A 27,717-nucleotide genomic window follows, 5' to 3' on the forward strand; every position below is an offset into this window, starting at 1 on the left:
GTGGGATGATGACGGTGATGATGGTGATGTTTAAGGTAGTTAAAAGTGGTGAGTGGGGTAACCCAAACTAAGTTATTTACTAGTGTGTCTTGGTTGGGTCGGTCGGTCAGCTTAATTTGGCGGTCATTCGAGACATTCAGTTTCTGCTTGGAGATCATGAGATGAGGATGCTGGCCACCATAGTTGTTAGGGATGAGGCTAGTTGGATGGGATTAAGCTTTTGATCTACTACTGTACTACTGAGTAGTAGGGAAATTATTTTTTTCATGTTATGTTCATAATCAGCAGTGGTGCATCTTCGTTGGGTGCAAAATATACTATCACACTGCGATGTGGATATATTATCGAGAGGGTCCTGATTCCAAAATTCCCACGAATTATTTGAATGATATGATGTATGTAAATAGTCAGCTACTAGCAAAAGTAAATTCTATACGTATAGCTGCCATGGAATCAAAGCAGCGGCCACACTCTCATCACAACCCCCACTGCTTCTTAACTTTATTCTTCACATCCTCTATCGAGACCATCTCATCCGTACGCACATCATCAGGTCCCAGAGGAGCAGACGGCTCCGGGACCCGAGCCCACGAATGATCCGGACTACAGATGTTGGCCGTTGTCGGCTTCCCCTCCTTTACCAGCTGTACGCAGTCATCACACAGATCGACCGCGCATTCGCGGCAAATATTCCCCTTTTCCCACGTCGCTGACGACACTCCACATCTAGCTTCGCAGATCCAAGCTGTTTCCTCCGGACTACTGACGCTGATAAGGATGGCTACCGCGGTGGACTCGTCATTCATCATGAGTAACAGCTTTGCAAAGGCATAGCTGGCTGTGTATGTACTCATCGCGTCGTTTTCGGCATAGACAAATTTCTTGACGAACGGGAGACAGTATTCCCGGGCCTTCTCCGGTTGATCGATTCGGTGATACCACAAACCAAGAATGGCTGTGGCAAAGTTGTTGGCAGCCCATTCGGAGACATGGTCTGAGTGGACCACTCTTCGTTTAGCAATCCGTTGGAGTGTGTGTATGTAGCGTTCGGACTCTCTGGTGCCTGGTCCGGCTCGGATGGCCCTGGTAAAAAGATAGACGCCATAGTATCTGCTCACTAGCGATTGTATGTATAGCATCAGCAGGTTCCCCTGCATGAATGTTGCGGGAAAGTCCATCACCATCTGCCAGATCTCAACAGCGCGGGATTCCTTGTTGTCATAGCTGATGAAGAGGTCTGCCAGAGACACTTGCAGAGAAAACGCCAATACCGAGTCGCGCTGTTTTTTTGCTACCTCAATTGCTGTCATGTAAGCATATTCAAGCCATTCGAGCTGATCTGTGGCTCTGGCAGCAAACGCAATGGCCTGGTAGAAGTCACTGGACCAGACCATTCTTGAATTCTCCGAGAGACACTCTGTCAAGCGTGTGGCACCATTGTCACCGGACGCAGTGTCTAACCTTTTCAGGTGCTGTATGATTTTCTCATGGCTTTCAGGAGTCTTCTCTTCTGCAAGGAGCTGGATGTACTTAGAGAGGAACTTGCCCTCGGTGGTGACATCCAGAGCCTTTTCTAGGTAAATCAAAGCACTGGCTCTATCTCCGAGTGACAACAGTTCTTCGCCCACAGACTGGTAGGTGTCTGCAAGATCATAGTCTTCAACACTGTGAGGGAGCTTATCACGCGCCTCAGGGTTTTCGGAAGCAGCCTCCAATATTTCAATATTCTCTTTGTAGAGCTCCAGAGATTCCTCATGTTGGCCACTGAGACTGTAGAGATATGCTAGACCGCTTCTAGCGAGCCACATCTGATTGTCCAGTTCTAATGCCGCTTCAAAGTAAACCTGGGCTTCCTCATAGTGTGACGTGTCCCTCAGGCAAATGGCAACTCTCCGGTTCCATTCTGCTGTCTTGGGAAGTTTGGCCCATTCTGCCGCATCAAGCACAGTTGAGGCAGCAGGATTGTCGGAAATTTCTTCGTCTGCTTGGCCTTCAAACAGGCATCTTATCCGATATATGATCAGCATACACGTACGTGCGTCCCATTGGTAGCCCTGGAGCCATTTCTTTGCAATGCACTCCGCAGCCGGAACGAGCAGCCTCGCGGGCTCCCGAATACTACTCAACACCCAGTCGCGTACATCAGCCGGCAGAGAGTCCACAAATTGCTTATCATCCAAAAGCTTGGAAAATGGAATCAACGTCTCCAAAGACCAAAAGTTATCTGCATCCCGTAAACTGATCCAAGCCTCCAGCACGGATTCATCACGGAGTGTTTTGAGCAGGAGGCTCCCGATTTCCTGCCGGTCGGTCTCCCCAATTCGATGAATGTGAGGGATGACGGCCTTCGCATGGCTATACCACCAGACAAGTGCATAATTCCGGAGGTTTGGACATTGGTTTGAGTCGCAAACCAACTGTAGACACGCTTTCAGTGTTGAGATTCTAGACTCAACAATATCAACACCAATGGCCACATAGTCGGGACCTGCAGAGAGCTTATTCTCGTTTTCATCACGAAAGAAATCACCAACAGACGCATGGCAGAACGTGACTTCTGTTGTTTCTGGGTTGGAATTGAAGTCGGTTTCTAGTTCGAAGGACTCCGCATCTTCATAATGATCGTCATCGATCTGAAGAGAAGATACATCTATTTCCGTCTGCAAGTCGGCGGTTGTCAGGCCGTCATCTCGGACGAGTGTCAGAAAGGACGCAAATTGCAACCTAAGCAAACTTTCGATGCCGACAATCTCCTCTGGGTCAGAGGAACCCAGACTCAGCGTGTATTCGATCTCTCGAAGAGAAAGAGGACGCGAAGCACACGCAACCCAGCCCAAGATGGTATTTAGTTCTTCAGGATCGTCGCCCTTCAAATAAGCGCTTAGGCCTTCCAGGGTACGTCTCATGGCCTCATACAGACCCTTCGGCGGTCGTTGTAAGCACTCCCTCATACTGCTCGCTCGATTGTGTCGCCCCAACTCTTGGGTCATTAGGTCTACCCAAAGGAACATACCCTGTGCGTTCTTCACAAGAAATTCCATGACTTCTTTGCGCAGGCTTGGAGGCGCACGAGAGATGTTCCTAGACCTCCTCATAGAATGCTCAACGTAACGAGCGATATCATCATCATTCTTAGATCGATCTATAGAGATGGAGGCGACTGACTCCTGCAAGGCATCGGCTACATCAGCGGAAAGGTGGGGTCGTCCCAGCATAACGAACTGTACCCTGGGTTTGCCTGCGCATAGGTAGACTCAAATTAGCTTCCGACGGGCAGACGGCAGGACCATTGGAAACTTACTGCCAGCTTCATCAGCTGTAAGCTCAGACAGAAACTCCAAAAGACTCTGCCTGTCGGCCTCCATGCATTCGTCCAGGCCGTCTAGAACGATATAGGCATGCCGGCTACCTGCATCATCTTCAATAAAGTAGTCCCGGAACAGCGTCATCCATGCGCTCTGAAGACTGCATATATCACCGGGTGCGCTGCAATGAGTTGCAACGTGTCCGGCATATACCGAATCATTGAGGCAGATTTGATATGCCACGTCCCGCAACGCCTGGTGCAAACCTCGAGTTTGTGGGTTGTTATCCTTGAAGAAATAGTAGCCAACAGAGACTTCTGAACCTTGGTCGACGCCCTGGGGAAATCTTGTCTTCAGATTCGAGATAATGTATTCTGCGAGAAAGCTCTTGCCACAACCGGGAGGACCATGAATCCAGAGCAGGGGTTGCTCTTTGTTCAACCAAGCCTGGAATCCCACCTCTGCCTCTATCCATTCTCCAGTTCCAGACAGCCGTTTTCTTGCGAAAGTGTAATACATGTCTGAAGGGCCTACTGACGGCTGTAAAAGTGTCCTCAGGTAGTCAGAATCACCATTGGCCTTTGCACCTGACCCTATGAATGAACCTAATAGGCTACTGATGTCTCGGTGCACCTCCTGACGAAGATCATTCTGACCTTCGACGAGACGTTGGAGATCCGCCTGAGCCTGGGCTAACCTCCCATGGTTATCTTCTAATACAAGACTAGCGCCATTAAGCACAGCAGACAGATTCTCAACAGCTAAGTTGGTCTTTTTGGTCTCACCCAGGGTCTCTGCTCCAACTAACTGGTGTTCCGTTTGGCAGAGCCTGTCCAGCTTGGAAACCAGACCCTGTAGTGTTTTGTCGGAACCAAGCAAGGTATTCTTGGTAAATTGGAGGATTCGACCTCTCAATCCAGCCCGAACTATCTTGGTCGCTTGACCAAAGATCTCAAGTAATGTAGCTAGGATATCAACAACCTTGGCTTGAAGTGCATCCGACATGCGACTACCGTCGTAGATGGCGAGGCGGACAAGAAAGTCCTATATTCTCAGGAGGGTCAGACCACGCTGTCTGGCAGGGTTTGTGATATGATATACATAGACTTGCCTTCAAGGTCACAAAAAGTGCCATGACTGCATCATAAGACGCCGACACATCTTTCGCAGCATCAATAAGATATGTAATGGCGCTGAAGCACACGCCACTGGCTGGAAAGGCGTTAGATGCAATGCTTGCAGCCATAGACCCAAAGCGTTCAATTGGATTGCAGATGCATGTCAGAATCTCGAAAAGCGAGCGCTTCCTCTGTCTAAACTGGCCAAAATGGCCGTTCTGACTATCCAGTCGATCGAGCAACTCTTCCACTGAAGAGGGGTGGGGTAGTGAGGGATCATCTAGTTGTTTGCCCACAGCCGCAGTATATCTCTTCAACGCCAAATCCCAGGTCACCACAAACTGGGAGTGGCTTTCGATGGTAATTGTCATCTTGTTCTATGCTGCTATCTTGTTCTATGCTGCTGGCTGATTTGGAGGAAGACAGAAGACGATGGCTGCTGCAGAAAGGAGCTAGTCCGGTCTTGTTCTGGCCCCGCCGCCCAAGAGAATAAGCGATGCCATACGAGCTATTTACCAAAATAGACAGGATTTGTGAAATATAGCGAAGTCCGCACTGCACATGTGGCATACAGTAAATATTAGGATCTATATTATATCCCGATGTTCTGCAGGAGGCTCTGCATAGCGGACTGATCGTCGTAGGTTGAGCTGGAGTGCCAGCAACCTGCAGACTGCATACAGGTCAATCATGAACCCTCTGACCTGCTCTAGACATCAAACAGAAATGAGTATTACCCGAAATCACTACGCTAACCAACACCTTGCTCCCGTCTATAGTCAAATCGTAGGCCTGTGAGATATGATTTCATGATTCAGGGAGCAGCCAGGCGGGATCCGGCTCGTCATCTTCATCGTCAGAGCGAGACACTGCACCATGATGGTGCTCATCAGTATCCTCGAGGAACTCAGCCGGAGGCTCGGGGTTGTCAACACCAAGGGGATCTCCATGAGGGTCATAATCCTCGTAAGTGTGAATACTGTTCGAGGTTCCTTTGTCGGCAGACGGGGAAATGTCTGTTTCAGTCACATTGAAGACATTCAAGAGCAGTTGCCGTGCTTCTCGCAACGCTTGCAACTCCGCAGATATGCAACAAACCAGCAACTTCCAGTCTTTATTCTCTGCAACCTCTAGATGATTTTCTACGCGCTCTGTGGTATGCGTCAGGTCGTCCAATACTGCCCGAGCGAGGTCCTCTTCGGACTTGCTACCAGAAGGGCCATCGTGGTTCAGTAGTTGCGATTGAGATTGGATAGAAAGACGCATTGCTGACTTGAGTCGCTTCTCAAAACCAGAAACCTCTCCGATCACTTGCTTCCAGACCCCACCTCCAGCTTCGAGGGCCTCGATTTCGGCATCCACTTCCCGTTGTCTTTCGCGCAGATCTGATTGTTCCTTTTGCCAGTGTTCCTCTGCCATCTCGAGGGTTCGTCGCTTAGGGTTCAAGGAATAGAAACTTGCGTCTTTGGAGCTGCTATCTTGAGGTTTCACGGGCGGGTTTTGGAGGTACTTTCGAATATTCGAGTCTAGGAGCAACATGGAGGCTCTGTAAGAAGAAAGTTTCGATTCAATAGAGTTTTCCATTTGGGACAATTCGCGAAGGATATGTTGATGTCTTGCTTTCATTTGGGACAGCCTAGTCTCCAACTCATGTATATCATCCTCAAGCTTGCGGCTCTCCTGGCGCAAGGCTACGGTGTGCTGGCTTTCCCGGTTATCCTGGATTGTTGAAATGGCATTTTCTAGCCCAGTGCGATTGGTATTAAAGCCATTGATATCTGCCAACGCCTGTGTCCTTTCATCAATCCGGAATGTTAGTATCTCTCGCTCCTCCTCGCGAAGCCTTAAGAGGTCGTATATAGATCTGAATATCCCCTTCCGGGCAGCAGACAACCCGATCTTCTCCGGAGCCGGTTGGCGTATGGGTATAGTTGGGGGACGCTGCGAACTGCTTGTCTCCGAGGTTGGTGTATAAGTTCCATCAGAGATGGAGCCATTCTGCTGGGGACCGTTAAGACTGGCAAGAAGTCCTTCACTCTGGGCGTCGATTAGAATCTGTAAATTACGCTGAATATGTCTGGCCTCGCGGTCAATGTAAACGATAGGGTCCTGGTGAAGAGAAGAGGTCCCGATAGGCAGGGCCGGCAGGTGTTTGACTCCAGCTTGCGGAAGAATCGACGACATGATGAAGAACTGGAACGCGGAAAACAGAGAACTACCGATGCATGAGAGTCCTCTCCTAGTAAAACCTGCAAAGAGAACAAAAGCGACAACCCGGAACCCAAGTGATGATGAAGTGGTTGACTAGATCACGAGTGTTTGTGCAACTGCCCTGTCCGGTCTCATGCCATCATAGGTCACGTGCCATCTCTAGGGGTTTCTGCAGGAACCACGGGAACCTTTCGACAGCTTCCATTGACGTGTGTCTCGCTGCTCTGGAGGAAGCTTCCTGATCACTCCGAGCTCATCTCTTCCATCATCTGTTATTTTGTTGCCTTACCTTTTTCATCGCCCGTTTTCTGTACATTTCGTTCTTCGAGGTGCTTAGATCTTCAATAAACACCCCACCCACTCACCCACGACTTACCCTCAATCTCACAGCTCCGTCGAAGCTGTCGCCTCACTCCCCTCGCGACAGCACTCCCGTCCTCCCACAGCGATGGTTGGACTCGCTTCGGCCGCTGGCCTCGTCGGCTTTCTCTCTGAGCCGGATCCCGAGTTGAGAGTCTTTGCTCTGAAGACGCTGGACTCACAAATCGACCTGCTCTGGACGGAAGTCGTGGATGCTGTTCCTCAAATGTTCGTACTGGCTCTTGTCTCACCATCTGCCTCATACCTTCATCATAGATACCCCATCTGTCCACCGGTTACAGGCCCCATCGATGCTGACCTTTTGCGATTCAGAGAAGCACTTTACGAAGATGAATCGTTCCCCGAGCGCGAGCTCGCCGCCCTGGTCGCCGCAAAGGTGTACTACCACCTTCAAGAATACAATGAGAGTATGGTATTTGCTTTGGGAGCTGGGAAGCTCTTCCAGTTGGATAGCGGTGGCGAGTTCGAGGAAACCATTATCGGTAAGATTGACTGTCCCCTAAGCGTCTGCTCACTGAGAGCGTCCTCTTACTGGTATATACAGCAAAATGCGTCGATACCTTCGTCTCTCTCTCGGCGGCACAGCGGCCCGTCGCGGGTGACCAGCAAGCCAACCTGAACACCTCTTTTCCCACCTCCGGCGAAGGCGCCACGAGTACCTCTGCCAGTTTGACATCCCCGATCACACCCTTCTCGCAATCAGCCTTGCCATCCAAGTCGCTCTTGTCTAGGCAAGAGGTGCCCGGAGTGGATGCTGCTTACCCAGGGGGTGAAGATGCGGGCGTGAAGCACGCCGAAGAGACCCCTCTAGTCCTGAAGCGTGGTGTGCAGGGCCACCTTCAAACCGTTATCGATCGTCTATTCGAGCAGTGCTTCGTCCAGAAGCGCTACCGTCAAGTCATTGGAATCGCTATCGAAGCCAAGAACCTAGATGTGCTTAGAAAGACGATTCTCCGAGCCAGCGAGGATGAGAAGAAACAGAACGGGGAGTCGCGACGCAGTGAAGAACTCATGGAGTACGTGCTCGATATCTGCATGGGAATCGTGCAGGAACGCGGTTTCCGCAACGAGGTATATTCTCCATTATGATCATGGCAAAACACCCAGAGCTAACCCTTGCTTTGAAGATCCTCAAACTTATCCTCGAACTCCTCAACGAGATCCCGGCCCCCGATTACTTTTCCATTGCCAAGTGTGTTGTATATCTCAACGAACATTCCATGGCCTCGGTCATCCTCCGTCAACTAGTTGAGAAGGGGGACGCTCGCTCGCTCGCTGTCGCCTACCAGATCTCTTTCGACCTCTACGATAACAGTACGCAAGAATTCCTTCAGAAGGTTCGGCAGGAGATTTCGGAGCTCGTGCCGGAGAAAGATGAGTCCGAACAGGAGGCAGCAGGGGAGGACCAAGAAGAGTCGAAGGAGTCCGATCCTCTGCTGGACAGCCAGTCTAGGTCTATTGGGGACTCGCACGCGAAGATCTCACCCGAAGCACGCACGGCCTTTAAGAGCATTCGTGACATTCTCGATGGCGTCAAGACCAACCAGTTGAACGTGGAATTCTTATTCCGCAACAACAAGGCCGATATAGCCATTATGAACAAACTCCGCGATAGCCTGGAAGCTCGTAACTCTATCTTCCACTCTGCAGTCTCCCTCTCGAATGGTTTCATGCATGCCGGTACAGCGCACGACAAGTTCTTCCGGGATAACCTCGACTGGTTGAGCAAAGCTGTCAATTGGTCCAAGTTTACGGCTACGGCTGCTCTTGGTGTCATCCACAGGGGTAACTTGAGTCAGGGACAAAAGCTCTTGCAACCTTACCTGCCTAAGGAACGCTCCATCACCAATGTGGCAGCAGGAGGACACAGCGGAGCCAGCTCGATTTACAGTCAGGGAGGATCTCTGTATGCTTATGGTTTGATCTTCGCCAACCATGGTGGCATGGCTGTTCCTGTCATTCGGGATTACTTCAAGAAGGCTACAGATGAGGTCATCCAGCACGGTGGAGCTCTGGGTCTTGGTGTTGCAGGCATGGCTAGTGGCGATGAGGGGCTTTATGAGGATCTTCGCAACGTGCTATACACCGACTCGGCGATCAATGGTGAGGCTGTCGGTCTCGCCATGGGTCTTATCATGTTGGGTACAGGTAACATGAAGGTCCTCGAGGATATGATTCAGTATGCCCACGACACTCAACACGAGAAGATCGTTCGGGGTTTGGCCATGGGCATGGCCCTGATCATGTATGGTCGCCAAGAAGCTGCTGATGAGTTGATCAACGGCCTTCTCGGTGACCCTGACCCTGCTCTCCGCTACGGTGGTATCATGACTATCGCCCTTGCCTACTGTGGCAGCAGCAGCAACAAGGCTGTGCGTAAGCTGCTTCATGTTGCTGTCAGTGATGTGAACGATGATGTTCGACGAATTGCTGTTCTGAGCTTGGGATTCATTCTGTTCAGGAAGCACCAGAGTGTGCCTCGTATGGTTGAGCTTCTGTCTGAGTCATACAACCCTCATGTTCGTTATGGTGCGGCAATGGCATTGGGTATCTCTTGCGCCGGAACCGGTCTGGATGAGGCCATTGACCTGCTCGAGCCGATGCTCAAGGATTCAACCGACTTCGTGAGACAGGGAGCGCTGATCTCGTTGGCCATGGTCCTCGTGCAACAGAACGAAGCCATGAACCCCCGTGTCAGCTCGCTCCGCAAGGTCATGATGAAGATGATCGGCGATAGACACGAGGATGCGATGGCTAAGTTCGGCTGCGCTGTTGCCCTTGGTATCATCGATGCCGGTGGTCGCAATTGCACCATCAGCCTCCAAACGCAAACTGGCAACCTGAACATGCCCGGTATCGTTGGTGCTGCCGTCTTCGTCCAGTACTGGTACTGGTTCCCTCTCACCCACTTCCTGTCCCTTAGTTTCGCCCCGACCTCCGTCATTGGTGTCGACCAGAAACTCGAGGTGCCCTACTTCAAATTCCACAGCAACACGCGACCCAGCCTCTTCGACTACCCCCCGGAGCAGCAAGTAAAGGCCGAAGAGGCGCCCGAGAAGGTCAAGACAGCGGTCCTCTCGACCACCGCCCAGGCCAAGCGCCGTGCACAGCGTCGGGAGAAGCAGCAAAGGCGCGAAAGCATGGACATCGATCAGACCCCTACGACTCCCAAGGTGTCGGACCAGGTGCCTGACAAGATGGATACGGACGAGACAGCAGTGAAGACGGAAGAAGAGAACAAGGACGGTGAGAAGGATGCTGGCGAGGGACAGAAGAAGAAGGTTGAGCGGGAGAAGGTCGGATATGAGCTTGAAAACATGTCTCGGGTCCTTCCCGCGCAGCTCAAGTACCTCACATTCCCTGATCCCCGGTATGAGCCGGTCAAGCGGGTACGTTGCCCTTCCTATGTTCTGTGTTCTATTGCGATCAATACCCTGCTAACTTCAACGCAGCCTACCGGTGGAGTTGTGGTCGTACTTGACAAGACCCCCGAGGAGCCTCGCGAGACGATTGAGATGACGGCAAGCAAGGAAACCAGCAGGGAGGCTAGACAGCCTGCACCTGCCGCGGATGTCGCGGAGTCCCTTCAGGACCGACTACAGGCCACCATGGGAGCCGCTGGCCTGCAGACACCTCAACGTGGAGCCGGGCGCTTCCCCTTCGGTGCGGATCTGGGCCCGTTTGCGGGTGCTGCCGCTGCTGCCGGCGTACTGACGGCTGTGGATGAGGACGAGGAAGGCGGCGAGGAGGCGCCGGTGCCGAATGAGTTTGAGTATGAATCCGAGCCGGAAGACGAGTAGAGTAGTCCATGAGATCTACGAACCTGCTCGTTGTAATACTAGGATAATTATGGATTGATGTCTTATTTTATCTTTGAAAGCGGCACTAGCTGCGTAACGTTTTGAAGCATTTACTTTTACATATGTTTGTTGTTCGTTGATATAAAAACTTCGGAATAGAAGTGAGGAGTACCAATCACCAACTGTCTCGGCTGTGTGCATGCAGTTTCACGGCCTTGAATTTCCCGAGTGGATTGTTCGATACTTTTGAGTTGCGTAAGTAGTAGCTCATGTTACACATGAAGCCAAACCTACAGCGGGCATATAAGTATCCTAGTATGACACTTTATATAGTGCAGATTCTGTACTTAGTGACACCATCTCCAAGGACACAACACGGAGTTCGGAACCTTTCCAGGTCCAGCTGAGGTGCTACTGTTCAAGATATCCAAACAAATCACTCCCTCAATAAATAATAACAATAGCCATTAATCAATCAAGTGGAGACCAAATCTAAGCAACAGCATACTGTAGATAGTATCCAGCGGACCCTCCCACCCCATCATCATCCCGCATGTCAGATCCATTCATTCATCCAGACGTGCCCCATGAATCCCCAGCTGATCAACAAATCCCTAATAAGATACATGACTTTCTTCACATGCTTACCCTGCCTGACTCCCGGGCAGCCGAACCACGCAGCCAGCCAGCCAGTCAGCCCCATGACATAAAACACACACCTGTTAGACTGTCACTCGGGCAGCAGGGGGGCGGCTGCCTCGGCACTTACTGTATTCGGTCAATGCAGGTGCACGTGCCAGAGTGTCCGAGGTGTCTGATGGGCCAATGAGGAGCTGTGTAATGGGGGAACATCATCCGGAGTGGCCGAGGCGGGAGTTGGCCCACGTGAGTGTGTTGTGCCCAGTTTTCTTTTGGCTGCTTAATGAGGTAATGATGTATGCTTGAGGTGTGTTTCCGGTGGGTGGATGGAGTCTGGTACGAGACATGTGAAAATAGGATTCTTTTCAAGTCAGTCATTTTCATTGAATTGAATACATACTCATTATCTATACGGAGTGTTTGTATATTCTAGAGACAAATGGGATTCTGTTGTTGATCATCATCGGACTTATCTTTTGTGCTGTGATTTAGTTACTCCGAGGGATTAAAAATATATTGCACTTCACGGTGAGTGTATATTGTGGGACATACTACTTTTTTGTCAACTCCGTTAGAACTAAACCAAACTAGACTATATCTTTCTTCTTGTCCGAAGGGGGGAGGAAGAGGGCGGATCCACTCCACTCCCCTTCTTTGTGCCGGGGCCCCGTATTATCTATCAGATGGTTACTTCGTGTCCTATGGATATCCCTAGGTAAAACCATTCTGGAGTGATCATCATCATCATCACCATCCATTCATTCTTTGGCTTGTGGAGTGGCGGGGAAAGCTCCGTAGTCTTTGGTTTGGTTTGGTTCGGGTACTGCTGAGCTACTACTGACTGATTTCTTTGCTTTTCGGTCTGAGAAGCTTATATATTATTCTATCGGTTACTTTGGGTTCCCCTTTTCTTTTTCCTCTCTTTTTCTTCTCTCTTTCCTCACAACTTATTTATTGCTGCTTCTGGGTTCGCCGGTTTTGTCCGTCCTTACTAGTCATCCCCGTACCCTACTACTCCTACTACCTTCCCCCATCCCGCATCCGGCTCTATACCCACTCTCTCCTCTATCTACAACCTATCATGGCCAAGACTTTCACAAAAGGCGACGTAGCGTCGCACAACAAGGCAGATAACCTCTGGGTGGTTATCGATGAGGATGTTTACGATTTGACCAAGTTTCAAGATGAACATCCAGGTGCGTGCTTGAATCCGGCGGAAGACGTTTTGGAGATCAATCACATGCTGACATCAATTTGCGACAATTAGGCGGAAAGAAGAGTATGCAATAAACCCCCTATGTCTATAGCGGAATCCCGCATCTAACCAATCGTTCCTCCCATCTAGTTCTTCAACGTGTCGCCGGAAAAGATGCCTCGAAGCAGTTCTGGAAATACCACAACGAGGGAATTCTGAAGAAGTACAAGGGAAACTTGCAGATCGGTTCCCTAGACTCCAAGAAAGCCGCGGCTCCCGAACCACCTGCTTCTGCTCCCACAACACAGCCTTCCAAGCCTCTGGCGGCACCAGTTGATGTTGCCTCGGCGAAGTCGTCCGAGACTCAGGATCCGTTCGGTGAACTGATTCCTTTTGCGGACCCGGCATGGTACCAAGGTGTAAGTCTTCTGTCTTGCCATTGCTAAATTTGCAAGCGGAGGTGTGGAAGAGGACACTAGGCTGACATTGATTACGACTATTAGTACCACTCACCCTACTTTAACCAGACTCACTCGGCGCTCCGCGAGGAGATCCGCCAGTGGGTGGACTCTGAGATCGAGCCGTATGTGACCGAATGGGACGAGGCAAAGAAGGTGCCCGATCATATCTATAAGCAGATGGGCGAAAGGGGATACCTGGCCGGTCTCCTGGGTATGAAGAAGTACCCTGTCGACTATACTCCGCACCGGGTTCAGTCCGTCGCGCCAGAGAACTGGGACTTGTTCCATGAGATGCTCCTCACCGATGAGTTGTCGCGGGTCGGCAGCGGTGGCCTGGTATGGAACCTGATCGGCGGTTTTGGCATTGGTTGCCCGCCGCTGGTGAAGTTCGGGAAGAAGCCCCTTGTCGACAGGATTCTGCCCGGTATCTTGGCTGGAGACAAGCGTATTTGTCTGGCCATCACCGAGCCGGATGCGGGTAGTGATGTTGCAAACCTGACCTGCGAGGCTAAACTATCGCCCGACGGCAAGCATTACATTGTTAACGGCGAGAAGAAGTGGATCACCAACGGTGTCTGGTCGGATTACTTCACCACTGCAGTGCGCACTGGTGATGCCGGTATGAACGGCGTCAGTGTACTCCTCATTGAGAGGGACATGGGCGGTGTTAGCACCAGGCGCATGGATTGCCAGGGTGTCTGGAGCAGTGGTACCACCTATATCACCTTTGAGGATGTCAAGGTCCCAGTTGAGAACCTCATCGGCAAGGAGAACCAGGGTTTCAAGGGTGAGCAGCCTAGGAAAATGATGTCTATTTCGCAAAGCACTAATCATTTCTGCAGTCATCATGACCAACTTCAATCACGAGCGTATCGGCATTGTGATCCAGTGTGTTAGGTTCGCCCGTGTGTGTTATGAAGAGTCGATGAAGTATGCCCACAAGCGCCGCACCTTCGGCAAGAGGCTCATTGACCATCCCGTGATTCGGATGAAGTTGGCACACATGGCCCGTCAGATCGAGGCAACATACAACTGGCTGGAGAACATTATCTACCAGTGCCAGTCGATGGACGAGACGGAAGCCATGCTCAAGCTGGGTGGCGCCATTGCTGGTCTGAAGGCACAATCCACCACCACTTTTGAGTTCTGCGCCCGTGAGGCCAGTCAGATCTTTGGCGGTCTCAGTTATAGCCGCGGTGGTCAAGGTGGTAAGATCGAGAGGTTGTACCGTGATGTTCGAGCCTACGCGATCCCAGGTGGAAGCGAGGAAATCATGCTGGATCTCAGCATGCGTCAGAGCTTGCGTGTGCACCAAATGTTTGGGCTGAAGCTCTGAGAGCTGCTATCTTCCTGCATTTTTGAGAGTACATAGATCACTATAGTAGTCGCTTTTTATGGCCATTTTTGCGGGTTGGACGAGAAATTGTATCTCCCACATGGTGTATTTTTATGAACAAAGTTGAATTAACTTGGTAAAATAAGCTCCACCTTTCCGAAAATCCGACTGTGTTAGTATCAATATAGATGTTTGCTTAAATGAATGAAAACATTCAAAACGATTCATTAATGGAACAAACAACCTCAAAAAGAAGCAAGAGCGATGCCGCCGGGCGCATTCCGGCCGGGCAGGAGGACCAGCAATGCAACACGCCCGCCCGATGGAAGCCATCGATCTTGAACTCCGGCCACCACTTCTCCCCCAAATCAGCTTTTTCATCCCAGCAGCCACTTCTCTTTCTCTCCAGGCCAATTTACCGGCTGTTATGTGCTAGCAGCCTGTCTTGGCATATTGTGGGAAGAACCCGCCTCTCTTTCACCTCGCTCTCACTCTGCCCCGTTGGAGACTACAACACTACCTATCCTGTCGCGGTCGCGGACTCGGACTCCCCGAACGAACGGAACTCTCCGCCCCAAACAGCTCCTGAAACCTTACACCTGGTTGCTTCTGCTCTTTAGTCGGACTGCCATTTGTCGTCTTGGATTCGCCCTCTCCAGTCTTTCATTTTTCGGGTAATTCGTTGCCTCTCTTACAGATCTGTGAGCTAGTATTCGCCACAGCTTCCTTCACGGTGCCGGGTTCGATATCTGTTGAACTCCTCTGAGCCCTCAGAATCGAGTTGATATAGTTCGATATCGCTTGACGTACGACAAATAACACTATCCAACGCTTCGTCTTTTCTTCATCTGTGCTTTCTTTGCAAAGCCACCATCGACCCCCCTGCGCCTTGAAACATGTCTCGAAACGTGCTAGACCAAGACTTCGGGTCTGAAGAGGAGGACGATGACTTCAACCCCGCTCCTGCGGATGACTCTGGGGACGAGGATACTAAGGTTTGTTGTATGATTGGGTGGCAAAGTGAACCATTTCACTGATACACGATTGAAGCAGGCTGCGCGTCGCGCTCCGGACGATGAAGACGATGACGATGACGAGGAGGAAGTGAACACTGGACGGAGTGGAAGGCAACGTGCTGGTAGTGAAGATAATGCCGGAAGGGGCGCCGATGACGATGAGGAGGGCGAGAATGACGACGAAGAGGAGGAAGGGGAAGAAGAGGATGAAGACGAAGAGGAAGAGGAGGAGGATGATGACGAGGATGCCAATGCTGTGAGTATAGGTTCTGGTCCTAAGTTTGGAAAGGTCACCGGCTGATCATGGTTTCGTTTGTAGGGACGCCCACGGAAGCGCAGACGCAAAGCCGGTGTGCACTCGTTCTTCGAAGAAGAAGCCGGTGTCGATGAGGATGAGGATGAGGCTGAGGATGACGAGGACGAACTAGCGGAATTCGGTGGAGAGATGCACCCGGATGATATGGACGCCCTGCCTGTTGGTGCTGAAACGGACGACCGCCGACACAGACAGCTTGATCGTCAGCGTGAACTGGCAGCTAGCATGGATGCGGAGAAGCAGGCTCAGATGCTTAAGGAGCGCTATGGACGGAACCGCGCCGCGGCTACTGACGCAGTGGTTGTTCCCAAGCGACTGCTTCTTCCCAGTGTGGACGACCCTAGCATCTGGGGTGTTCGCTGCAAGGCCGGTAAGGAACGTGAAGTCGTGTTCTCAATCCAGAAGCGCATTGAAGAGCGGCCTCCGGGATCTCGAAACCCCATCAAGATCATGTCGGCTTTCGAACGTGGAGGTGCTATGGCCGGTTATATCTATGTTGAGGCGCGCAGGCAGGCCGATGTCATGGATGCACTACAGGACATGACCAATGTGTATCCGAGGACGAAGATGATCCTGGTCCCAGTGAGAGAGATGCCCGACCTCCTTCGAGTACAGAAGTCCGAAGAGCTCATGCCTGGTGGCTGGGTTCGTATCAAGCGTGGTAAATACCAGGGCGATCTGGCGCAGATCGAGGAAGTCGAAACGAACGGCTTGGCAGTGACTGTGAGACTGATTCCGCGGTTGGATTACGGCATGAACGAGGATATCGGTGCCCCTATTGCCGACCCGAAGAGGAAGCGCCCTGGCATGAACCCAGCAGTGGCACGGCCTCCCCAGCGTGCGTTCAGTGAAGCTGAAGCCAAGAAAAAGCATGCAAAGTATTTGTCTGCCACGTCTGGTTTGGGTGGAAAGTCATGGAACTATCTCGGAGAAACATATGTGGATGGCTTCTTGATCAAGGACTTGAAGGTTCAACATCTTATCACAAAGAATGTCAACCCTCGACTCGAGGAAGTCACCATGTTTGCTCGCGGCTCCGAGGATGGCACCTCGAACTTGGATCTGGCTTCCTTGGCCGAGACGCTCAAGAACTCCGCTGCTGAAGACTCCTACCTTCCCGGCGACCCGGTGGAAGTGTTCCGAGGTGAACAACAGGGCTTGATCGGTCGCACAAGTTCTACTCGAGGAGACATCGTGACTCTGCTAGTTACGGAGGGCGATCTGGCTGGGCAGACAATCGATGCGCCTGTCAAGTCCCTTCGCAAGCGTTTCAGAGAGGGTGACCATGTTAAGGTTATCGGTGGCAGCAGATACCAGGATGAGCTGGGTATGGTTGTACAGGTCAAGGACGACACAGTGACATTACTTAGCGACATGAGCATGCAGGAAATCACAGTCTTCAGCAAAGATCTCCGACTATCCGCTGAGACTGGTGTTGATGGAAAACTGGGCATGTTCGACGTTCACGACTTGGTGCAATTAGAGTAAGTTCCCTTCCCCCGCTGCCATGGACACCAATTTCTAACTCATGCAGTGCTGCCACCGTTGCTTGTATCGTCAAGGTTGACAGAGAGTCGCTGCGGGTGCTGGACCAGAACGGCTCTATCCGGACGATTCTTCCCACACAAGTTGCGAACAAGATCACTCCTCGCAAAGACGCTGTGGCTACGGATCGCAATGGCGCAGAGATCCGCCATGGAGATACGGTTCGAGAGGTCTACGGCGAACAGAGAAACGGCGTGATTCTCCACATTCACCGTTCTTTCCTGTTCTTGCATAACAAAGCGCAAGCCGAGAACTCTGGTATCGTGGTTGTCCGCACCACCAATGTAGTTACCGTCTCGGCCAAGGGCGGCAGATCTACCGGACCTGATCTCACGAAGATGAACCCGGCTTTGATGAGGAACGGTATGCCTGGTGGTATGATGGGTCCTCCCCAAAAGAGCTTTGGGCGTGACAGAATGATCGGTAAGACGGTCATGGTTCGCAAAGGACCTTTCAAGGGTCTTGTTGGTATCGTCAAGGACTCCACAGATGTGCAGGCTCGTGTGGAGCTGCATTCTAAGAATAAGTTGATATCCATTCCCAAGGACATCCTTGTCGTCAAGGATCCTGTCACAGGACAGACGATAGACATGGGCCGTGGCCGCGGAGGACCGCGCGTGCCGCATGGAGGATCTGGAGGACCTCCCTCTGCCTGGCAAGGCGGTCGTACCCCGATGGGGGCTGGAGATTCGTCCCGGACACCAGCCTGGGGCGGTCCCTCGTCGTCGAGAAGTGAGCATCTCTTTCTATACCAGTACACAGTTTCATCGTGCTAACCTCATCTTCAGCACCCGCTTGGGCCGGCGTGGGCGGTTCCCGCACCCCAGCCTGGAAGCAAGACGGCTCCCGAACCTCCAACCCCTACGATGGCAGTCAAACCGCCTACGGAGGCTTTGGCTCGCGTACGCCCGCCTGGAACGCTGGAGCTCGCACTCCCTACGTTGGCTCCGGCAACAGTGACTTCGATGCTTTCGCCGCTGGCTCCCGAACCCCCGCTTGGGGCTCCTCCAACGCCGGTAACCGCACTCCTGCCTGGGGCGGAGCCACCGCCAGCAACGGCACCAAAGACCGTGGCTACGATGCCCCAACCCCTGGAGGCTACTCTGCTCCTACCCCCGGTGCCTACGGAAGCGCACCTACCCCTGGTGTTTCCGCACCCACGCCCGGTGCTTGGGCAGATAGTGCCCCGACCCCGGGTGCCTTCAACGCGCCCACCCCCGGCGACAAGAGAGCCTACGACGCACCTACGCCAGCAGCTTTCGATAACGCTGGCGGTAGTCGTCCATATGATGCTCCCACACCAGCTCTGGGCGGCTCTGCCGCGACCCCAGGCGCAGGTGCATACGGAGATGGTGACGATGGTGGACCGCGGTATGAAGAGGGGACACCTAGTCCTTGAGGACAGGAGCAAAGATTTTGAAATGAATATGTGAAAATAGATAAAATGCGGGCGTATCAATTTTCTCTTCTTCTCTGTTTTGTGCTTCTTACGTTCTAATCACATCATATCATTTCATATCATATCATCCGGGTGCGAGAAGCATGGTTGTTTCGTTGGACAGGTTTTTTATCTTTTTATCACTAACTGTATTATGTGTATCATCTACTTATCACCACAATTCATCAATTACATTTTCCATCTCATCTACATTAACAAACTTAGTGAGACCCCCACGTGACAAACATCCTTAGAGAGTGAAGTAAGAAAAATAAATCTACGTCACAGAATTAAAGAAAAAAAGAATGAAAAAAATATCACATGAACGTATCCTTTCCGCTTGCTTGCTTGCTTGCATTCATTCCTTCTTGCCTTGCTTTTGAGACTTCAAAATGAAAATAAAAATACATAGTAAAACACGGCGAAGAAAAAAAAAAAGATAAATGGAGAGGAATTGCAGAAACAACTTAACGCAATCCTCTAGAGATCTAATCAATGAACAAAATCACAAACAAACATAAGCATCTCATCAACCATAGAATAGTTAAATAGTTGTTGTTGTTGCATGCGATCCCGTTGTCAAATTTTGTGTATCCGTGTTATGTGCGAGAAGATAAATGAGTTTCTTCATAAGATGGAATAAGAAAAAAGTGCATAGAGATAAATGAAGGTAAAACTATGGCGGTACGGCTCGTGCTAGAACACGGACATTATCCACGAAACCCTTGATCAGTTCTTCATACTGGTTTTTGGGATCTCCTGTCATAGCCATTTGGCCTTGGCGGCGGATTTCGGCGGCGGAGATTTCGACTTCGAGTTCGTGTTCGAATTCGCCTTTGACTGGGGGCTGGAGGGAGGGAAGGGATATTAGCATGTCTTTGCTTCTTTTTGCGGGGTGAAAGATTATTAAGGGATTCTCACCTCTGATTTCGCAACCTGGGTTAGATCGATCTGGTATGCTAGATGTCGGTAACTCATACGATCCTTGTTCCGGTCGCCGCCACGACCACCCCTTCCGTCGGCGACGGGCAGGTTACTGACATCGCCGTCGTAGCTCATTTCGAGGTTGACGCTGATTCGCCAGTCAACACAAGTGCGTGGGCTGTGTACGTCGAGGTCGGCGATGCGGCATTTGACGATCTTTGCGAGGACTTCGCCCGTTCGCTGATCGACGGTTACACGCACCTTGGGTTTATGACGCGGATTGAGGTTCTGTCGGATGACTGGCGGAAGCTCGTTGGGAGAGACTTCGTAGAATGTATCCCTCTCCTTCTTGTGGGCGTATGAAAGTGGGATGCGACCTTGATTTGATTGGGGCATGGACATCTTGACTGCTTCGTTGAGGAAATTATTCATTGCTCGGTGTTGCGCCTTTGCAGAGTTAGTTGGTTAATACGTATAGAAACATGCATGGTTACTTACCACAGTCATAGTGCTTTCAAACGCAGTCCTGAAGCGCGGGTTATCCTTGTTTACAACAGTCTCAGTCAAGATTGGCAGAACCATTCGCTCCCCGCGATCCATGTCGATGAGCTGACCCAGCTTGGCTTCCACCTCAATGATAGGCATTTGTCCGGCAGCGGCCGCCCCAGCAGGGGCTGCAATGGCATCATTTCGGAGCACGACGTGTTGGAAAAGGAAATCGGCGACAATTTTGGTGACCTCCTCGTGCGGGATAAACCCCGTGATAGACGGTTCCCATGGCCCCAAGCTACCGACCTGTGGAGGTTCGGATGGCCGCTGCGGCGTCGGCGTCGAAGGTCCATTCACGGGCGTGGATTCCCCTTTGACTTTGACAGGAGGAGCAACAGCAGCAGCCACAGCTCCCTGCGCGGAGGACACGGCGCGTTGGCGCACGATCCAGGGGTTTGCTGGCGAGTCTCTCGCGTGTTTGGGAATAGGCGGGTGTGGCTTTGGGATTGGGGGACATCTTCCTTTCGAACGAGCACATCGTTGGGCGTAGATAGGCGGTTCGTTGAGCCTTCGCCGTTTTCGCTTGGGCTGTTGCGGGCTCGACGTGATTTTCGGGTCTGAAGCCACTCTAGCTTTTTGGGCCCACTGGGGCGCCGAATCCTCCACAGACGATTCCTTTGTGATGGACATTCTCGACGAGGGGGAACTGTTGATGTGTTGCTGATGTGTGGGAAGACTTGGGTTCGTAGGTTGGCCCTCCTTTATTATAGTTCCATTCTCAACGTGTTCTGGCTGCGATAAAGCGGTCTGGTCGGGACGTGCCGTAGTTGCCTCGGGACGAGCCCCTGGGAGGAAGGTAGTTCTCGGGCTCACACTTTCGTCTGACTCCCTTCTTTCTGAGGTGGAACCGTGTTTGCGCGGAGTTTGGTCTAGTGTTCTTGATTCTGCTCGCGATGACCGCGCCGCGGTGGAGGGCGACACGTGCATGGCGGCAGCGGCAGCGTCCGGGCCCACCCACGGACTGGAAGCTCGATTCGAAAGAGAGTCACGACCTGAAGATTGAGGACGAACAGAAGATTGGGGTGATTGGTGGGCGTAGATAGCAGCAGCAGACCCTCGTGGCGTATTCGGTAGCGATCCTTGTGCCGGAGGGGAGAAATGTTGCGACGGATAAGGTTGTGCAGCGCCTGTCGGGGAACTTTCCCTGGGATGGAATGAGTTGGAGGAATGGGAATAGGGGGTTAAAACAGACTGGATGGATTGCGACCGTTGTTGAGCGACGGGGGACTGCTGCTGCTGCTGCTGCTGCTGCTGCTGCTGCTGCTGTTGATTGTAAGCGACGGACGCGGCGAAGGAGTCACGCGAGACGGAGGCACCGTAGGGAGGAGGGGTCGGAGCTCGTTGGGATGGCGCGCCTGGAATTACGGCCGGTGAGGGACGATATTGGTAAGGCGATTGAAGAGATCCGTAGGAGGAAGAGCGCTCGGGAGATGCGTGAGATCGTTGCGGCGGCGGAGGGCCGGGAAAGGCTGACGGATAGGAGGATGAGGATGGCAGCTGGTCGTGCGGAGGATAGATGGGGTCGGAGGAATCGCGAGGCGCTTGAGATGGCGACGGATGTGGTTGGGAGGGAGCGCTGGAGTTGCCAGCGCTCTCCGTGTTCATGATGGTGCGCAAGTCCATGGTGACAGCTGGCTAGAAAGCGACAACCTGAAGGTGTTGAGTAGCAAGAAAGAGGGAAGCTGCAGACTCCCTTCCACGATCACTTGGGGACAGCTGAACTCCAGCCAGAAAGCTCGGAGAAGTCACGAGAGAATGGCGAGGAATGACGGCATGAGGCAATCGCCAGTGAGTTGGCGATTTGCAGGGTGGAAGGGCGAAGGGCACGAAAGAGCCGGGATAGAAGCCGAAGTCGAGGAGGAAGAGGAGAAGGGAAGAATGAGGAGAGCTGAATTGAAGGTCGAGAAGTTCACGTCGCGGGATCGGCACCGTATTCTGGCGTGCAATTGGCGGGTGGCCGATTGGCGGCTCGGAGCTCCCATAGAAAGAAGGAATTTTGGGGAAGAGAAGAGAGCGATGGAAGATGAAGCGCAGTGGAATGAGGATGAGAAATGGTTAATCTAGCTGTCAGTCGAGAAATGGGGAAGACACATCACCGATAAGTTTAATCAGTAAGTAGTAAGTAGAAAGTAGTAAGTAGTAAAGTAGCATTGAGTGTATAGTTAGTTAGTAGTCCCTTCCCTGCTGCCTTCCCGCCCTAAGGTTGCACCGCTCTGAGTCTCATTGCGACGCTGCCTCCACTCCCGTCTTACTCAGTGTACAAATACATTTGAATATTAAGATGATACATGGTAAAGCTCTGATTTTACCATTAGAATTGTAGAGTGTTTTTTTACCATGCCTTGGACTGTGCCTGTCAATGGTGCAGGTTGTATAGTATAGATTGACGGGAGTAGTAGCTATAAGTTATACCCGGCTTCATCCACTCCCCGTTCAAGATATCCACTTGTAAACGAGATAAAAAGCACAACCCAAGTGCCCCTGAAATACACCTAGGTACTCATTCGACTATACGCTAGTTCGTTTCATTCGTTCACTCATACCATGCCAGTTAACAACCCAAGAATCTCTTTACAGCGTGAGGGGATACCGAAGGTGGCAGCAAAATCCAAAAGGTGAAAGAAAAAGTAAAGCCAACAGAAAAAAAAAAAGAAAACACAGCAACGCGAGACGATGGTGTAGTGTAAGTTGAAAAAGAAACAACAAGTCGTCTAATAGTGCTTTTCTCCATGGCGCTACAGTGCCACACCCCATAATCCACGTCCACCGCAGACCCCGAGCCAATCGCGCGGATGACCGGCAGGGGTGGTACCGCCCTGCGGCGACCAGCTGATGTTCGACACTTCGTTGTCGCAGAGCCATACGGCGGCCGGGCCACGCTCACTGGGTGTCGCGGGCGTGCCCGCATTATGCGGGGCGGGAGGCATGGGGGGCACAGGAGCCGCATTGTGCTGGTTGATGAGGTCCCACAGAAGTACGAAGCAATCGTCCGCACCAGAGGCCAGAACCCCGCGGCGATTGGGCGACCACTCAACGCAGTTGATGGAGGAGCCGTGGCCCTTCAGTTCAAGAAGAGCCTGTCCGGGCTGTCGGACGTCTAGAACCCGCACGATGTTGGAATCTTGCGAGAAGGTGGCAAGAAGGTGGGAATCATGGGGTGATGCTATGACTGTTAGCGTCCAGTTTCAACCGCAGCCACAAAATCTGACCAAATACATACCAGCGATGCGTAGTAGAGGCGGGGGCCATACGGGCTGGGCTTGTCCAGAAGGACTTCCATTGCCCGGAGTGGGGACTATAGCAGGTACCCGTTAGCGCATAATGCAGGGATCTCTGAGAAGAAACAAATTGGCATTACCCTTCTCATGCTTCTCCGTGGGCTCGTAGATGATGGTGCTATGTTCTAGGCTGCGGAGATCAAACATGCGCACACTACCATCAGCGCCACAGCTGACGAAGACGTCCACGCTATTCGCGCAGAACCGAACATCGTATACCTCTTTGTCATGTGCAATCAGCTGCGTCTTAGCGGTAAGGGTGGGAATATCCCAGATCGTGCAGGTGGTGTCGATACTCGAGGTAATGATCAGACTGGGGGAGATCGTATTCCAGTCCAATGAGGTGATTGGAGCGGTATGCTCGGGGGATTTGGAATTGGAGAGCAAAGCCAGCGGCGACAGTTTCGCTGTCGGTGCGTGTTGGCTGGCCGACCGCGTAATGGTGTTGGAACTTGGTACGGGTTGCGCCGTTGGCAGCGACCATAACCGCAAATGATCGCCAGACGTGGCCAACAGATCGGTAGACTGCTTCTGCGATGACGGCGGCTCCCAGAGTATCCGTGTTACTGGATATGAATGGGTGGCCTCTGCGGTTTTCACATAGTCGAGCTTAATCTCCCCCGCGGCGGCATCCGGCGTATCGGGGTCGGGTTGTGTCCAATGGGTATCTATAATTTGTATCTATTCCAAATTAGCACAACTTTGAGGTTGCGAATATGAAGAATGCAAGGTGGCAGGGGTACGCGTACGTAGTTGTGGTTATCCTCTAGGTAGCTTCCCAAGGCAATCTTGCCCCCGAACGAGCTGGAGCTCCCCGTGATAGGCCATTTGCACCAATCCATGGAATATATAGGCCAAGGAGCTATGTAATTGCTATTGGTAGGTACTGGATTATCCCCGTTGAACGGCGCCATACCGGAGCTGGTGATTGGGTCACCTAGAAGGTCCCCCGTCGGTCGGATGTCGGCTAGACCCAACGGTGAGTATTTTGTTCCCTGAGGAGTATGAGGAGGGTATGCAGAGCCAGGAGAAGAGCCTGGCTGTCTGTATTTTGGCTGCTCAAACCCCGCTGGGCTGGATCTAGAATGCCCATGAGAGTTGACCATACTGGCGCGGGCATTTGGCTGCTGCTGCTGGGGCGGTTGTTGTTGTTGTTGTTGCGCCGACGGGGGCTGTTGTCCTGATTGTGATGTTGGCTGCATTGGTGTATTCAATTCAGGTAGCGTTGGTAGCGCCGAAGGTGCAGTGTTGACTGATACTGCAGGTGGACGGTTGACGTTACCCGGCTGAAGCGCCCCCGGGAGTACTCCGCTCGCGCCGCTGCTTCCACCACCACCATACTGACCCGGTTGCGACCCCAATGGGTGGACATTGATGGAAGGGACATGGTTGTCTTGACCGGCGGGGTATTCGTGAGACATCGATTGTCGTTGCAGATTGGGGCCCGTCGATGGAATATGGAGCTCCTCAGGTCGACCGTAGCTTGTCGCCCGCCGAGCGTCGTAAGGCTGTGTGGGATTCGACATGACAGCGATGGCCGAATAACCCGAGATCTCAAGAATGAAAGGCGCAGCCCACCGCACAGCAGTTGGAGCTCAATGAGATTCTCGGATTGAGTTCGGGAGTCGAAGACGTAGGGCGATAACGAGGGTACGAGGACTATCCGGAGGAGAGGGGATTGGCGCTAGGAGCTCCGACTGCACCAGGAATGTGCTCGATCTGGATCATATCACGGGGGAAAGATGATGAAGGAGTCAGAGAGACATCCTCGAGCTCGAACGAGGGGAAGGAATGCCTGCAGAAACGGAGAGAGTCGAAGGGAGGAGCGATGAGGCAGCAAAGCGCCGCCGTGGGGAGTCTCGTGCCGCTGACTCAGCCACCCAGATCGCGGGGAATTCCTGCGCTTCTCCTTCCATCTTCATCATCATCGTTGGTTGGGGTTGATGAAGCGATCTTGTCTTGCGTTGCAAAACGAAGATATTTGGCACCGGATTACTAGGTGGGATTCTACACTTACATTCCGCATTAAAGGGCATATCGTGCGCTGTATAACTCTTCGACTCTATCGTTATCGCCTTGAAACTCTACCCTTGCAGTGTTCTTTCTCTACTAAGCTCCACCCGTGAGCTCCCGTCTCTCCTCCCCGCAATATGGCTTCAGATCAACTCTCGGCCCTGCTTCTGCTGCCGCCACCCCCTTCGGCATCGTTCGACCAGTTCAAGGCTGCATACGAGCCCATTCTGTTGGGTGTCTGCACCAAGCTTGTCCGGGAGCTTAATGGAGCCAATCACGCGGCCATACTAGATATTGCGCTCTCCCTTCCAGGCCTTCTATCCCCCTCATATCGGCCGCGCACTAGGGCATTTTCAAGCCTCCAGTCTTTTCTGGAAAGCATCTATAGGCTTATTGGGATTGTGTGTGTTGAGCAAGGCATTGAGCTCGACGGTCCTGGCGGTATTGACGCCCGTGTGATCTTACTCGATTACGATTCAGTCCAGACTGCCGTTCCCAGGGACAATCCGTGCGATGGTCCTATTATTGACTTGCAGACGTTGGCGCGGTCTGGGCGACTGTGGGATTTTATATACTACCCGGATAACCAAGTAGGTCAGGGTCTAGCAACGGCCTTCAGTAGCTTCTATTCTGAGTCTAAGGACCCCAACGGCGGATCTATGAGCGCAATCCCAGATGCACCCAATTGGAAGGCTGCAGAATCTCTTCTGGTGATGGATGATAACCACATATCAACCACGCATTACTCTGTGGCTGTAGGAGGCACTTTCGACCATTTTCACATCGGGCACAAGCTCTTGCTCACGGCTACGGCGTTGGTATTGCAGCCTGCCGAGGATGTGGAGGCAGGCAAAGTCCGGAAGATTACCGTCGGGGTGACAGGAGAAGGTTTGCTGGCGAAGAAAAAGTATGCCGAATTTCTGGAGAGCTGGGATGAGCGATGCATGAGTACCGGGTCATTCCTTTCAGCCATCATGGATTTCCGTATCCCGGAAACCAGTGCGCCGCGCATTGAACGAGAGTCTGGGTCTGGACCCAATGACAAGTACATTCAGATACAAATGCGGCCGGATCTAGTCTTCAAGCTGGTACAGATCACGGATCCTTTTGGCCCTACCATCACCGACGAAGAGATTAGTGCTCTTGTCGTCTCCAAAGAGACTCGTGCAGGTGGGGGCGCGGTCAACGAGGAGCGTGCAAAGAAAGGCTGGGAGAGCCTGGAGGTGTTTGAAGTCGACGTACTACATACAGGCGAAGTCCCCACCGATGATGCCGAGAGTTTCGCGTCCAAGATAAGCAGCACTGATATCAGACGGCGTCGGATGGAGATGGCCACGGAATAAATTAGCGCAGTGAACTGGCAAAGCGTGCGGGCAGCTATGCGAACCAGTCGTCAAGCTCGAGAATTTAGACATTGACAGCTGTCCTGAAACGGCAGAGGGCAGGCGTGCAGATATGGGGATGATTGGGCACGATGCGATCCTGTACATACATTGCCGGCATCACCAGCAGCCAGGAACAACAAAGCGAGTCATGGGTTAAATCATATTGTTTTTTTTGTGAGTTGCGATGGTGCTTCTTGATGAAGTGACGCAACAAGGAGTGAGCTTCAAATATTTTTAAATGGGGTTTGTAAAAATAGACGGTCTCCGCACTAATATGTGGTGGTGGACTCCTACTACTTCTTTTTCTTCCGTTCTTTCTTCAACCGCCATTCAATTATATTTTTGCTCCTTTCTAATTTCCGGGGAGGTTTTTGAATGGCCTGTTTTCTTGGAATTATCATTCTCTTTGTTTGATTTGCTAAACACAAATTACCCCTGAGAAGGGTTCAGAATGAGTTGTTTTCTTTGTGCAGAGAGGAAAAAGAGAGAAGAGAGAACAGACCACCAACCATCTTATCTCCCCGGCGTTTGGGATTGCGCCCTGGACTCGGGGGCTACTGGCCCAGAGTGTTTTAGGGGCTGATGATCCTTTCCCTCACAACATCCCCACGCGAGGCTTTCCAGTCCGGACCAACGCAATGCCATTGTTGGCGATTCCGATCCAGTTCTGCAATCTCGATACCGTGCTGCTAAGTACTAGTCCTGCTGCTAGCACCCCCCGGTTTGATGGAGCAGCTCCAATGCGCTAGGCTCACGGAGATGGGGCAGAAGGAGGGAATAAATGCCGTGCGCAACTCGCCAGTCGCA

The 27,717-nt window shown here is 52.0% G+C and overlaps 8 protein-coding genes across 8 annotated transcripts; 4 read left to right on the plus strand and 4 right to left on the minus strand.

Annotated features, from left to right (window-relative positions):
- Positions 1-476: 476 nt before the first annotated feature.
- AtWU_02838 (NACHT and TPR domain protein) lies at positions 477-4,794 on the minus strand (the record flags this gene model as incomplete). The annotated part of the gene is made up of 3 exons (XM_035497951.1): positions 477-3,238; positions 3,302-4,349; positions 4,417-4,794. The coding sequence occupies 3 exons, from the start codon at positions 4,792-4,794 to the stop codon at positions 477-479; spliced, it is 4,188 nt and encodes a 1,395-aa protein (XP_035353844.1).
- A 436-nt stretch (positions 4,795-5,230) lies between these two features.
- On the minus strand, positions 5,231-6,607 carry AtWU_02839 (uncharacterized protein; the record flags this gene model as incomplete). The annotated part of the gene is made up of 1 exon (XM_035497952.1): positions 5,231-6,607. The coding sequence occupies one exon, from the start codon at positions 6,605-6,607 to the stop codon at positions 5,231-5,233; it is 1,377 nt and encodes a 458-aa protein (XP_035353845.1).
- Positions 6,608-7,082: 475 nt separating this feature from the next.
- AtWU_02840 (proteasome regulatory particle base subunit RPN2) lies at positions 7,083-10,815 on the plus strand (the record flags this gene model as incomplete). Its single annotated transcript, XM_035497953.1, has 4 exons — positions 7,083-7,497; positions 7,560-8,086; positions 8,143-10,404; positions 10,468-10,815. The coding sequence occupies 4 exons, from the start codon at positions 7,083-7,085 to the stop codon at positions 10,813-10,815; spliced, it is 3,552 nt and encodes a 1,183-aa protein (XP_035353846.1).
- A 1,720-nt stretch (positions 10,816-12,535) lies between these two features.
- AtWU_02841 (putative acyl-CoA dehydrogenase) lies at positions 12,536-14,446 on the plus strand (the record flags this gene model as incomplete). The annotated part of the gene is made up of 5 exons (XM_035497954.1): positions 12,536-12,650; positions 12,722-12,733; positions 12,800-13,068; positions 13,153-13,897; positions 13,953-14,446. 5 exons carry the CDS (start codon positions 12,536-12,538, stop codon positions 14,444-14,446), a joined length of 1,635 nt encoding a protein of 544 aa, XP_035353847.1.
- Positions 14,447-15,342: 896 nt separating this feature from the next.
- spt5 (transcription elongation factor spt5) lies at positions 15,343-18,722 on the plus strand (the record flags this gene model as incomplete). The annotated part of the gene is made up of 5 exons (XM_035497955.1): positions 15,343-15,441; positions 15,500-15,718; positions 15,782-17,262; positions 17,313-18,055; positions 18,112-18,722. 5 exons carry the CDS (start codon positions 15,343-15,345, stop codon positions 18,720-18,722), a joined length of 3,153 nt encoding a protein of 1,050 aa, XP_035353848.1.
- Positions 18,723-19,437: 715 nt separating this feature from the next.
- Positions 19,438-21,857, minus strand: triA (putative mRNA capping nucleoside-triphosphatase; the record flags this gene model as incomplete). Its single annotated transcript, XM_035497956.1, has 3 exons — positions 19,438-19,608; positions 19,683-20,132; positions 20,184-21,857. 3 exons carry the CDS (start codon positions 21,855-21,857, stop codon positions 19,438-19,440), a joined length of 2,295 nt encoding a protein of 764 aa, XP_035353849.1.
- Positions 21,858-22,969: 1,112 nt separating this feature from the next.
- On the minus strand, positions 22,970-25,038 carry AtWU_02844 (WD repeat protein; the record flags this gene model as incomplete). The annotated part of the gene is made up of 4 exons (XM_035497957.1): positions 22,970-23,397; positions 23,455-23,529; positions 23,593-24,193; positions 24,262-25,038. 4 exons carry the CDS (start codon positions 25,036-25,038, stop codon positions 22,970-22,972), a joined length of 1,881 nt encoding a protein of 626 aa, XP_035353850.1.
- A 624-nt stretch (positions 25,039-25,662) lies between these two features.
- On the plus strand, positions 25,663-26,868 carry AtWU_02845 (putative pantetheine-phosphate adenylyltransferase; the record flags this gene model as incomplete). The annotated part of the gene is made up of 1 exon (XM_035497958.1): positions 25,663-26,868. The coding sequence occupies one exon, from the start codon at positions 25,663-25,665 to the stop codon at positions 26,866-26,868; it is 1,206 nt and encodes a 401-aa protein (XP_035353851.1).
- Positions 26,869-27,717: the final 849 nt, after the last annotated feature.

The sequence above is a fragment of the Aspergillus tubingensis genome (assembly GCF_013340325.1).
Source record: "Aspergillus tubingensis WU-2223L DNA, scaffold_4, whole genome shotgun sequence".
In the NCBI taxonomy this organism is placed as follows: domain Eukaryota; kingdom Fungi; phylum Ascomycota; class Eurotiomycetes; order Eurotiales; family Aspergillaceae; genus Aspergillus; species Aspergillus tubingensis.